The 12,744-nt window shown below is 58.6% G+C and overlaps 1 protein-coding gene across 1 annotated transcript in view; it reads right to left on the bottom strand.

Annotated features, from left to right (window-relative positions):
• Positions 1-12,744, bottom strand: part of LOC123830642 (contactin-6-like) — a 174,809-nt gene that overhangs the window by 20,776 nt on the left and 141,289 nt on the right. Inside the window, 1 exon segment of the mRNA XM_045857110.1 lies at positions 4,876-5,003. Coding sequence (XP_045713066.1) covers positions 4,876-5,003 — 128 coding nt within the window.

Genomic DNA, 12,744 nt, shown 5'->3' with positions numbered 1-12,744 from the left:
GATTTGAGGAGTGAATTAATGTCGAGTTCACAGGAAACGAAGCCAACAGCGCAAACAAGAAAATGACTAACGCGGGAAAGCAAACACCAGGCGGGAGTCGGAGCCGAGGCTCCGCAGTAAACCCGGCGTGGAGGAGCAGACAGACACACACGCGGATCGGGGGGAGGGAGACTCGGGCCGGGTCCTCCCGGCGAGCCAGCAACAGGCTGGACTGAAGATCAGGGCCGCTGGTCCTCGTTCAACATCCCTTTCCTCTTCGGGCCGACGTCTGCCAGGTGCTGCCTGTCCCCTCCGCCCGGGTGCGAGTCTCCCCGCGGCACCCGGCTGCCCCTCCCCCCAGGCCCTGAGTGTCACTGAGTGTCAGCACGCGGGGTCCTTGCGGTCCCTACATTCCAGCTCGCCCACCCTTCCTCCGCTCCCACGTTTCAGCGATTCGGAACACACATGAGGTCCATGCGGAAAGGACCCGGCCTCGGGCGATGGAGAACAGAGACACTTATGGAAGAAGAGACAAGACACAGGACACATTGCACGCAGGACAACCACGCCTCAGTCCCCGACGACGGAGGCGCCAGGGGACGGCACACGGTTCTCCCAGCGTCACGAGCACCTGCCGTGTGGCGCCCCTTCCGCTCTGGGCGCAGAACCACGGAACGGATGTCGCCTCAGCACGTGTCATGCCAAGATCCTGCGGCAAAATCTCAGACACGGCGGTTTCTGGGATCCCCCGATGGGCTTCTAGTTCTCGCCCCGTCGGTCACCGATCTTTGTTGATGGCAGCCCGTGCACGTTCAGCATCCCCGGTGTCCTGCCTGCTGCGGGCCTTCCGGGGCGTGGGTCGCTCTCAGCACACTCTGGACCATCTCTGAAGCGTCTGTGCCGCACTCGTATGTGCTCTGCACTCATTGCATCGTCCCCCAAAATCCTTCTCAATCATCAGAATAGTTTCTGCAGAGGAACGTTCAAGCTGAAGGCAAAATTAGATGCAGATCCGTGGCTCTGCTCACTCAGTCATGTTGAATGTGACGGCCACACGGTGCACACGCTCACTCACCGGCGTCCACCGCCCCCGCTGACCGGTACAGAGAAGTCGTCATTGTTCACGCGTGTGCGTCCCAGTCCGCCCCCCTGGGCTGCCAGGGTCACATTGGTGTCACACAAACTGTCCTCGTTACAGTCACGATGGCTGGACCTCTTCCCGCACAAAAGACCGAGAGGCCCAGAGCAAAAGGAACAAATGAAGACTTCAGCGAGAGAAGGCGATTATCTCCAGTTCCAGGGGTCCGAGAGGAGGAGCCTGTCCGAGGACCCCACGAGGCGACACTCGCACTGCCCTGGGCAGGCGGAGCCTGCGATGGACACACGGGTCTTCGGACCCCGAATGACCTGTCCCCTGCAGGGCTGTGGACCCCGCTGAGTGAACCCGACACGCCACCCGCTCCTCCCTGAGCTGGGACACTCGATGGGGCGGGGGGGCTGCTGACGGCTCCGCGCTCGTTCTTCTGAGACAGGGCCAGCGTCTGCTCAGACCGCGCCGCGGTGGAACTCTGAGGGGCGGGGAACTCCGTCGCCGTGCGGAGATGGGGTCAGGGGCCTCCTTTCGCTCCCGCAGGACCTGCTAGGAGAAGGGTGTTTGCTCCTGCCCTGGTGCTGGTGAAGGGGAAGCGAGAGGAGAAGGTTAGAGCCAGAGGAGGCGCCCGGGCTGAGTGTGTGTGATTCGTCCGGTTGCTCGTCTCCCCCGGCCGGGCCTCCCCGCCGCCTGGAAGACCCGGTGCCCCCTCCTGCACTTCTCAGGGTCCGCAGACTGAGCACCAAACTGGGGCCTGAGGGCCCTGTCCGCAGGAAGGGCACACTCGCTCCTACGGCAGCCCTGGACCCTACGGAGCCGCCCGGCTCTTTAGAAAACGGAATCCCGGTCCCTCGGCCACACGGACCAGAGCTGCTCTCGGTTCCCTTATTGTTTCTTTCTCTTGCACAGTGTCATGTGGAAGCTGGCTGCTTCTAATCCCAGTCGAGTTGGTCCGTGATGTCACATTGGTCATACTCGTTTTAGGGGTGCCGTATAACGGTTTGGCGCTTTTATGCCTGACAGTGTAACCACCCCACCGAGTCCCGTGATCACCTGCTTATTTCCGATGCAAGTGGGAAGGGGGAGCTGGAGCTGCACGTGCAGGGCAGGAAGCCGGGCTCCGAGCACCGACTGGGAGGCTGTGGGCTGTCCCGCCCGGAGCACGGGGAGGCCGACCGGAGCTGGCAGAACAGAGACTCCCGCCAAGCGCAAGCCGCGGGATGAACAGCGAGCGGTACACGTGACTCGCACATCAGACGTGCTTTCCCGAGGCCCGACGCTCCGGCGGGAAGCAACGCCAGGGCGATGAGGCCTGTAATTGAACCTCCGAAACCTCCCCGGTGGGGGGGCAGAAACAAACGTCGCCTGCAAACAAGATCATTTTTACAGCCTGCTGTTCCTCTGCGTTTTAATAATTCGCCCAATGCCGGACCGAATAATTTCTCCTCCTGTGCGCTTTTCAGAGACCCGTCGGCGGAGGCCACACAGTCACGTCGACCCCCGTCCTCCAGCGGGAAAACCAGCGGCGTTCTCCCCCGAGCCTCCCGGTCGGTGGGCGCCCGCGGACGAGGTCCCCCCGAGATGCGGGATGGCCCCGCGGCCCCGGCGAGGCTGGCGCTCCCGTGTGCGTGGCGCCTGCGTGGGGAGGGGCTTCCCCCGCTGCGTCAATGGAACAGAAACTTCAGGCAGGCGGGGCGGACCACTTCAGAACGGCCCTCACCCCGATGAGCCTGGTCCGCTACAGACTAGGCTGGAACCGTCTCGCTGGCGTGACTGTTATCTCTGCAGGAGCTGTTGAACAACGGCCGTCTCGCGGGACCCAGGCTGACGAAGGAATGCAAGGAGAGGGGCCCTGAATTGCTCTGTCAGCTTCGCTGAAGTCGCTCCTTTGCCCTTTACCGACCGCCCTGTCACCAGGAGGCCGCCGTTGGCTGGTTTCGGGTTGAGAAACAAAACGGCATTTGACTGTGTAAGGACACCCAGACGGACACAACAGATGAGCGCATGCACACACACATACACACACACGTTTTAACAACCAACCAGATGACCGCGCTCTTAACAGCGAAGAAAGCGGTTGAACAGTCGCAAACGCAGCCGAGTCCCCGCGGACCTGGGTGTGGTTTTTGGAAGATCCCAAACACACTGGCACTTCTCCATCCTAAGGGCGAGGAAGCCTGCCAGCAGGATGCACGGCCACCCGCACACCTGGCTTGCCCGGCCGCTGCCCCTGAGGTCCTCCCGCCCGGCGCGTGTCCTCTCTCTCTCTCCCGTGAACCGCTCGCCGGCAGCAGCACAACGCCGGAGGCCCGAGGCCCGTGCGAGGAGGAGGAACTTCTCACCAGCTCAGTCTACCCTGGAACCGGCGTCTTCTTGACCTCTGGCGTGAAAGGACCCCCAACAGTGCGTTGGAGCCCCAAAGCCACGGGCCCAGCGCACGCACGTCCCGTGTTCTACCGTGTTTTATCCTCTCTTTGAGGGTCTGCCCCTCTGCCGTGGAGGCCTCCGCCCTCCCCGTTTCACACTGGAACCCCCACCCCGACGTCTCCACCCCAGGGAAGACGGGCGGGTGGCAGGGACTGCGGTCCTCGCCGTGCTTGAACCGTGTGCCGCGCGAACGAGGAACGTGAACGAAGCCTCCGCCCCTTCTGCATCTGGAGTCGGGCGAAGAGCCTCCCTTTCTCTCCCTTACTGAACTCGCACGCCGTTCCCTCCCGCGGGAAGTGGCCACACTCGCCGCCAGCACAGGGCGCTCCCGGACTCCGGCCGGAGGAACAGACGCCTGTCCTTGGGCGCAGGGCACGCACGCTCCTCGGGGCACCAAGCCTACGTCAGCGTGACGAGGAGATGGCGCTGGCAGAGCCTCGGGCCGGGACGGGGGCGTCCAGGTTCCCCGGGTCAGCGGGCAGGACCGTCGAAGTGCAGCCGCTAACCCCTTGGTATCGAAGACATTTGTTTTTAATAAAGAATGACGATCAAGCACCGGTGGCCGAACCTAATCACTTGGGCTTCGTGAGCCGCTTACACTCCTTTATCAAGACCGTCGCTGTTGTCGTCCGGGAGGCAGCGGAAGGAGCCGAGTGACTCGGCTTCCGGTGACCGTGCTGGTTCGGGGGCTCGGTGTGGCAGGGTGGCCCCGGCGGGGGGAGACGCTTCTCACCCTGACTGTGTCTCCCCGGCCCTGGGCCTGGGGGCTGGTGCCCTCAAAGGTCTGCAGAGCGGGGTGTTCGGTCCTGCCCCCCCCCACAGTATGGCCCCTGTTCACCGTGACGGGACTGCGGCAGGGACCCGCCTGGACACAAACGCTTTGGTTTTCTCCTCTTTGGAAAGAGCTGCTTATTAAAGCGTGAGCGAGAGAGTCTGCATTGCGCTGGTCCCACACCTGGGGCCGCAGGGATGCACAAACCGGTTATGGCCCTAACAGCCTCGTGCCCGGCAGAAATGTCACGCGAAATCAGACTTTCTCAGGAATATTCTCCCTCGACTTTATCGAAGAGTCCACGGCAACCCCCCCCCGCCCCCCCCCACACACAGAGGCATTTGTGAAGATTCCGATACTTTAAGTGCCGGTTATAATTCTGTGTAATTACCCACCGATAGTATTTTGCCTGTAAAGTGCTCACGCGTGTCCATGCGGGCTGTGGGAGGCCCCCGGGGGAGGGCACATGCGGTTCGTGAACACGGGACGCGGCTCACGGGTTGCCCACGGGCAGTGGGATGCGGGTGTGACCCGTGAGGAGGGTGCGCGGCGCCCATGCAGCTCCCGGGCTCCCAGCCCCCCCCCCCCCCCCCGAGGGCCCGGGTACCTTTCACGACGAGGCTGCCCATGTTCTTGGCCGAGCCGAACTGGTTGGTCGCGACGCAGGTGTAGGGTCCCGCGTCGGACCTGGTCACGTTGCGTATCTCCAGGCTGCCGTCCTCCGAGAGAGACACCCTGGAGGGGAGACGCGGGGTGGGTGGAGGTGAGGCCCCTGGAGACCCACGTCTTCTCCACCGCGTGTCCGTTTTCACGCGGGGCCACACCGTGGGTGTGGTGGTGTCGGTGCGCCGGCATCCCATTGTGGGCCCCGAGCTCTTCATCACCAGCCACCTCCCAGTCCCCGTGTTAGAACACGTGGGCGGCCCGTGTGCCCGTGTCCTGACACGGCACTGACGGTCACCGTGCCGTGGCCCGAGCGTGGGCCTTGCTCGCATCAGGGCCCGTTCAAACCCGGGGGATGCCGGATTGGGAGCAATGCAGCCGGCCACTGAGCGTTTGGAAAAGCCAGCTCTCTGGGGGACACTGAGCGTGGCCTTAGGGACACGGGAGCCAGTTTTCACGTGGCACAGTCTGCGGTTTGACACACCTGCTCTTTTTGTCCCCGCCCACCCCCGAACAACAGGTGCTGGTCTCTCACGGCCGTCTCTGCCGGTGCCAGAGCCTTGACGGACACCCACACGGTTCTGTAGCCGCAGCTCCCACCCCCCCATTGCATGGCCCAGTGGAGCGGAAAGAAGGACGGCTTCATGAATCAGACCTCGTTAAACGTCCCTAAAACCTGTGCAAGCACCCAGTTCCCAATGGAGGGGCAGCCATTTAAGAAGTCCCGCTCTTTCAAAAAACGAGCCGTGTTATGTTTTCCCTGAAACGCGGAAGCAGTCGAAAGCAGACACCAGAATGCGGTTGTAACAGAGGAAACTCCGAGGCTGGTTTCTGGACAAAACCCCCGTCCAGCGTTTTTCTGAGGACACGCATGTGCACACACACAGATGCAACACAGAGCGTGTGCCCGGCTTTGTGTCTTACAACCTCACCTCCCGACCTTTCGAACCACAGCCCTGAGCACGAGTGGCTCCCGAGGACGGCGCCGACATGAGTGACGCGAGCTAGTGCTGAACACCAACCGCGCTGAAGGCGAGGGAGGCGGGGAGGCCGTCACTGCGCACACCGCACCCACTGCCCAGCACAGGACAGCAGCTGGCGCGAGGCGGGCACGCCCCCGTTTCGAACACGCGTCACGTGCGGTGCAGCTGGTATGATTAATCACCCGACTCGAAACACAGAGAGCGCCCGCCGCCGCCCACAGTTTGTACGGAAGCGGCTGCCGCCGTCGCCGCCGGGCTTCTCACCGGGGACGGGCGCTGCCCTGGGTCCCCAGGGTGGGGAAAGGGGCCGTGCTGGGCTCGGGCGGCTCAGGGCGCATCCTCGGATGTTTTTAAAGTCACGACCTTGGAGGGCTTCCCAACAGCAGGCGTTTGATGTCTTATTTAATCCCTGGGATGTCTGGTCTCTTGGTCCCCACTCACACTAACGACTGAATCGTGCAGTTACCGGCACAGCAGCAGGGCCGTGGTGCTGTGCGGCCCGCACCCGGCCGACCGCCGCGCGCTCTCTGGCTTAATCAGAAGGGGTCAGAGCGGGGAGTGTGGCGTGCATGGTGGACCTCCAGAACTGAGCGGTGATTAGGAATGGTCAGCAGCATACAACCTTGACATTTTGTCTAATAAAACATTTTATTTATGTATGTATTTATTTTAAAATTACCTTATTTTTAAAAAGATTTTATTTATTTATTTTTAGAGAGGCAAGGGAGAGAGAAAGAGAGAGAGAGAGAAACATCCATGTGCGGTTGCTGGGGGCCGTGGCCTGCAACCCAGGCATGTGCCCTGACTGGGAATCGAACCTGCGACACTTTGGTTCGCAGCCCGAGCTCAATCCACTGAGCTACGCCAGCCAGGGCTTAATAAAACATTTTGAATGAACAGAAAATATATCTGCTGCTACCCGAAGGCCATCGGACTACTGCGCCAGCCAGTAATGCCGCTGTGCGTATGCCGTGTAATTTTCCCCTTAACTTTTGGGAAGGAGTGATTCACGCTCACGACGGTTGGGTGTCACCCTTCTCTGGATCTTAGAATTTGTTCCATGACTCTGCTTACATGGAATTGGAATTGCCTTTATGGGCACCGGGCGTTTCTTTTGAAATCGTAATCGACGGTTACCCAGCGCCCGGGAGCGCGTACAGGACCGAGAAGGCAGGCCGGCTGAGCAGAGTTACGGTCTGTCCCAGACCGAACGGCTCACACATGTCAGAGAAGGTGGACAGTCCCGTCCGACTGTCTCCAGCTCTTGCCTCCTCCCCCGAGCCGTGACCTGGCCTCGCTCGCAGCAGACCAGCCCTGCATGGGAACCGCGGCGCTGGAGAAGCTCCCGCTGGGCTGTGCTCGGTTACCCTGAGGACCGTCACACGAGGTTGTTTCCCAAACCGTGACTCAACCTTTGCGTTTTAGCAACATGCTGAGTGACTGGTAGGCACAATACACTTTGGGAGGCGCTGATCGATTTATTATGAATCGAAATTTAATCTGTAGAGATCATCTTTATTTCTAAGTAAGAATCCATCTTGTTTTCATAAGATCCATATGCAAAACTGTATATAAGAATAAAAAAGTTAGAGTTACATGAGTTATGAAAATAACCAAACTAGTAACCAAACTGGCTTATACTTTATTTAAAAATAGATTATGAAACAGTAAATCTCCCAAGTGATCTAGGATATATGATCCAGATATTTAACTCTAACTGGAAATTTTATCACATGATCCGAAGTATGAATATTTCAACTAATCATTTAATGCTTTTTTGTTCATAAGAGATTCTAAAATATAGTAAGAAAACTTAATCTGAGACAATGTAGATGTTACCAAACCACCTAATCATAGCCCTAGTTTTATGCAGTGTAATTAAACAAAAATGTTGAAGAAACGTGAGAATTCCCAGTTCTGCCAACACCACACCTGGTTTGGCAGAAATTACTTTTTGAAAACCCACCTGAGATCAAACTGTACAAAGCGACTGACATTTTCGGATGAGTAAGAGTTCACGTGTAAAACTACTGGAACATGTAAACTGATGAATTTGCTAACATTCATAAATAATAATAAAGACTGATTTTTTCCTATTCTTTCTTCAGTATTTTAGAAGACATTTTCATTGCACCAGGAGGGTGGAAAGGGACATGCTAACACAATATGTCGAAGATTATATCTCTATTTCACATAAGCTTCCCTGGCACAGAGCCACAGAGGTTGGCTATCTGAAAGCAAGGGGAAGTACTCTAGTGGTAAAAACGGAGATTTGTGTGGATAATTTTGACCTGAAGTGAGTCTGTTTCAGGCAACAAGTATGAAGATCTTGCTTTGCTATTCATTCAGTAGCCCTAAGCCTTTTGAATAGAGCATTAATCCATTTGCATTTAAAGTAAGTGTTGATAAAGTATGTATTTATTGCCACTTTGTTGTTCATTATTTATCTTTTTGCATCATCACAAAAAAAAGACCCTTGGCATTTCTTGTAACACGGGTTTGGTGGTTAGGAACTCCTTTAGCTCTTACTTGTCTCGGATGCTCCTGGTCTGTCCTTTGATTGAAAATGTTCTCTCTGCCAGACAGAGCATCTCGGCTGTGGGGCGTTGCTCTTTGTCACTCGGAATATTTCTTGCCAATCCCTCCCGGCCTGCAAAGTTTCTGTTGAGAAATCAGCTGACAGTCTCGTGGGAGCTCCCCTGTAGGTAACTCACTGCTTTTCTCTGGCTACTTTTTACTTGCTTTGTTTTCAGCCTTTGCACTTTAATTACAACATGATGTGTCTCGGTGCGGGCCTCTCTGTGTTTGCCTTCTCTGGGGCTCTCCGTGCGTCCCGGACTTGTAGTCTATTTCCTTCACCAGGCTGGGGAAGTTTCCCGTCATTATTTCTTCATCGGTTTCCAGTTTCTTGTTCTCTCTCTGCTCCTTCCAGCACCCCCGTGACGAGAATATCGGGATGCTCGATGTTGTGGCAGAGACTCCTGACACTGTTCTCATTTCTTCGGATTGGCTTTCTTTTTGCCGTTCTGATTGGGTGATTTCTGCCTCCTTGTCTTCCAGATCTCTGACTCGCTTCTTGGCCCCGCCCACGTTACTGTTGACTCCCTGCATTCCTCACTTCAGTTCACGTGTTCCTCGTTTCCGACTGGCTCTTTTTCCTGTTCCATATCTCCATTTTTATGATCCCTACCTCTTTGTTGACATTCTTACTAAGTTCACCTACCCTTCCCCTAAGTTCATTGGACGTTTTTATAACTAGTGTTTTGAACTCTGCATCTGGTAGATTGCTGTCTCCCTTTCGTTTCATTCTTTTCTGGAGTTTTGTTCTGTGCTTTCATTCGGGGCGTATTTCTTCCTCTCCTCGTCCTGGCCCCCTCCCTGTGTTTGCCTGTATGCATTAGGCAGAGCGGCCACATCGCTGAGGCTTGGTGGAGTGGTCCTCCGTAGTGGTTTTCCTGCAGGGTCCACGGACACGGCCTCCCGATCGCCTGAGCCGGGTGCTTCAGGGGGGCCCCCACCCCAGTGTGGGCCATGTACACCCCTCTCTTGTAGTTGAGCCTCGATTGTTGTTGGCAAGTTAACGGAAGGGTTTCACCCCCAGGCTTATCAGCTGCAAGGACTGCTGAGACCACCGTGGAGGGGCTGACACCACAGAGCGGGACTTACTGATACTTCAGTGAGTCTGCTGCTGAGTGCGTTGCCTGTGGAGGCGGCTGGGTGGTGCTTTGACGTGATCTGAAGCTTTCCACCTGGCGTACTGGCTCTGGGGCCTTCCGGGAGGTGCAGGCCAAGGTCAGCTGCCACCCGTGCCTGCCCGAGGCCACCCAGCGTGAGCTACAGGATGATCTGCAGACGGCTGCTACTTGTGCTGGACTCAGGGGTGCCCAGGAGAGGCCAGGCTGCACACTGAGACTGGCTGCTGCCTGTGCTGGGCCCGGGCCACTTTGTGAGAGGCACCGGGCACGCTGGAGCCGGGTGCTGCTCATCTGAGAGATGTTAGCACAGTCTGTAGCAGGATCGAAGACGGGCCATGTGCATGGAAAAGCCCCTGGAGGTGGCTTGGGCGGGCCACACGTTGGGCAGAGTGGGGTCTCCGGGAATCATCAGGGACCAGCCTGTAGGCTTTATTGGTGGGGGAGGGGCTCAGCGAAGGAACAATGGCCTCTGCCACCCTGCTGTCTGGGAGCACGCCGCCCCTCCGGCTCTCGCCCCGAAGCCCGGCCGGCCATCCAGTTTCTCCCTGTGTGTCCCTGGTGCCCGTGGAGCCACCGCCTCCATGTGGGGCTCACAGTGAGGGAGCCTGAGCAGGCCCTTGTGCAGGCCCCTCAAGGGGAACGCCTGGGTCTCCCGTAGCAATCTGTCTCCCTCAGCCACACTCCCCGCTGACTTTGCAGCCAGGAGCTATGGGGCTTCTCTTCCTGGCGCAGGGACCCTGGAATGAGGGGCCTGCCGTGGCGCTGGAGCCCCTCGCTCTCGGGGAGACGTCCCTCCTGGTTTTTGTCCACCACGCAGCGGGGTGGGGCCAGCCTGTGCCGTGTCTCTGCCCCCTACCAGGCTCCGCCTGGCTTCTTCTTCATGCCCTTAGCGGCAGGACGTCCGTGCAGCCGGATTTCAGGTGTTTCTGCATGCTGGCCGTCCTGTGGTTCAGCTCTAATTTGCACGGGGTCGTGGAGGGGCTTCACCTACACCCCCTTCTCGGCTGGACGCCCCGAGGTCCCTCCCGGAGCAGGGAATGCCTCTCCTTCCCATCCGCCCTGCCCTGTAGCTGCGCTCCTGGCGGCAGAGCGGGCGAGGACACGGGGCTGGGGGCAAGCGGCCGGTCGCTGAACCTGACCTCCACGTGTCCCGTCTGGGCATCAGCCGCCAGGCTCCTCAGCAGCCAGCCCAGGCCTCCGGCTTCCTCTTCTGTAGCCTGGGGACGGGGACGTCCAGGTGGTCTGTGTCCTGGAGTGACGAGGGGCGGGTGACACAAGCTCTTTTAAGTGCCCGGTACTCGGACTGACTCCTGGATTGCAGGCACTGGATCGGGTTTTGACGAACCGGTTTCCGGTCCTGCCCAAGGATGAAGGCATGTCCCCACCTTCAGGGACAGAAGCCAGGAAGCGAGGCAGCGTCGGGTCCTAGTTTCGGCTGAACAGAGCGGCCCGCCAGGTGTGTGCCCGAGACCCCTGTGGGAATCCAGCCAGGTCCCCACCTGGGCCCTTGGCACTGCACCTTTCGGACCCCCCGTGCTCTCCTTCTTAGTTGGGGAGCGGTGCTAGGGTTGCCACGAGAGCTGCATTAGGTAAGCGCCAGTGATAAATTTCAGTCTTACTCTGGGCGCCCATCAGTGTCGGGCCGCCCTTCCCTCTGCGCCTCAGGCTAGCATCTCTGATTCTCGCCTGGTCCTCCCCCCCCGCGCGCCTGAGGCCCGCGACCCTGCGTCTGCCTGCACGGCACGGGCGGCCCGGGCTCTCACTAATCACGGTGATCAGTCTCAGGCCGGTCTCAGTTATGGTGTCGCTGTGCTGACACCCGCCTCGCGGGGTGCGTCCCCTCCCCCGTTCTCCCGCTGTAATCACCCCCCAGCTCAGCATCCGACCCTCCCCCCCCAGTCTCACTCCTCAGACACGCACTCCACAGAGCACTCCAACTGTTTACGCTATTGAACAGAAGGTTCCCCCCAAACTACCAAAGCTCAGCATTCCACCTAGATGATCCAACCACACAGGAAGGCACGTGCATTTAAAATGCTCCATGAAACATTAGAATATCGCCCTGGCTGGCGTAGCTCAGTGGATTGAGCGCGGGCTGCGAACCAAAGTGTCCCAGGTTTGATTCCCAGTCAGGGCACATGCCTGGGTTGCAGGCCACGGCCCCCAGCAACCGCACATTGATGTTTCTCTCTCTCTCTCTCTCTCTCCTTCTCCCTTCCCTCCCTCTCTAAAAATAAATAAATAAAATCTTAAAAAAACCATTAGAATATCAAGGCGTGTCCACGTGCAGACGCAGCATCACCCGTGAACAACAGAAACGCTGGTGGCCGGGCCCCGCGGTTCCCGGGGCTGCGTTCTGAGCGCAGCAGGAGAAACCGGAGGGGGAGCCGGCGGCGTCGGGCGGCGGGGGAGCTTCCACAGGGGCACTACAGGCCAGAACGTGTCGAAAACGGAGCCACACGCGTGTGCACGCGAGTCGCGTTAACCCAGGAGCTGAAGGCGGACCCCGCGGTGCGGCTGAGCGCACCGCGCTGCGATCGCCCCCTGCCGGCGGCGGTGAGGCGCAGGCGCGGGGAGCCACGTGGCCGCCCTGCCGCCCGCCCCTGACCTTGGAGCCCAGCCTGGTCCTGGAGGAGCTGCGGCGGCGGCGCATGAAGCTCCAGGTGCGGTTGCTGCAGCGGATGAAGCTCAGGGAGGCAGACGACTCCGCGGCGGAGGAAGCCCAGAGCTCTTCCCCCCGGACCCCGGGCCTGCCTCTGTGCCGTGCTCGGGCGCTACACAGAGACCAGTGTGACGTCTTGTTCCGCTGCTTTGCTGGGTGAAGCCAGCTCATGTAAACCTCCCCAAAATGACAGACATTACATTAGCACTCACATCTGTTTGGTTGCAATGACTAACCCACCGAGTGGACATCCAATACGTAATTTATCTACGTGGGGAAAGTAGGCCGGCACAAGTAAATTCCAGCGCGGAGCTAGAAAGTGAGGCAGGCTCTGGGTTTTCGGCTGGACACCAGCCACGGCCGGGCGCGAGCTCTGAGGACGTCGGCGCTTAGCAGGAGCTAAATTTCCTGGGCTGTGAAAAATCAGGACATTGGGCAATTATAATTTCTTATTGCCGAAACTGGAGCAATAC

This window comes from Phyllostomus hastatus, unplaced genomic scaffold (assembly GCF_019186645.2).
Source record: "Phyllostomus hastatus isolate PE091 unplaced genomic scaffold, TTU_PhHast_1.1 phas_scaffold_129, whole genome shotgun sequence".
Classification (NCBI taxonomy): Eukaryota; Metazoa; Chordata; class Mammalia; order Chiroptera; family Phyllostomidae; genus Phyllostomus; species Phyllostomus hastatus.
The sequence above is the reverse complement of the archived record's forward strand: the minus strand, read 5'-3'. Positions and strand labels throughout refer to the sequence as shown.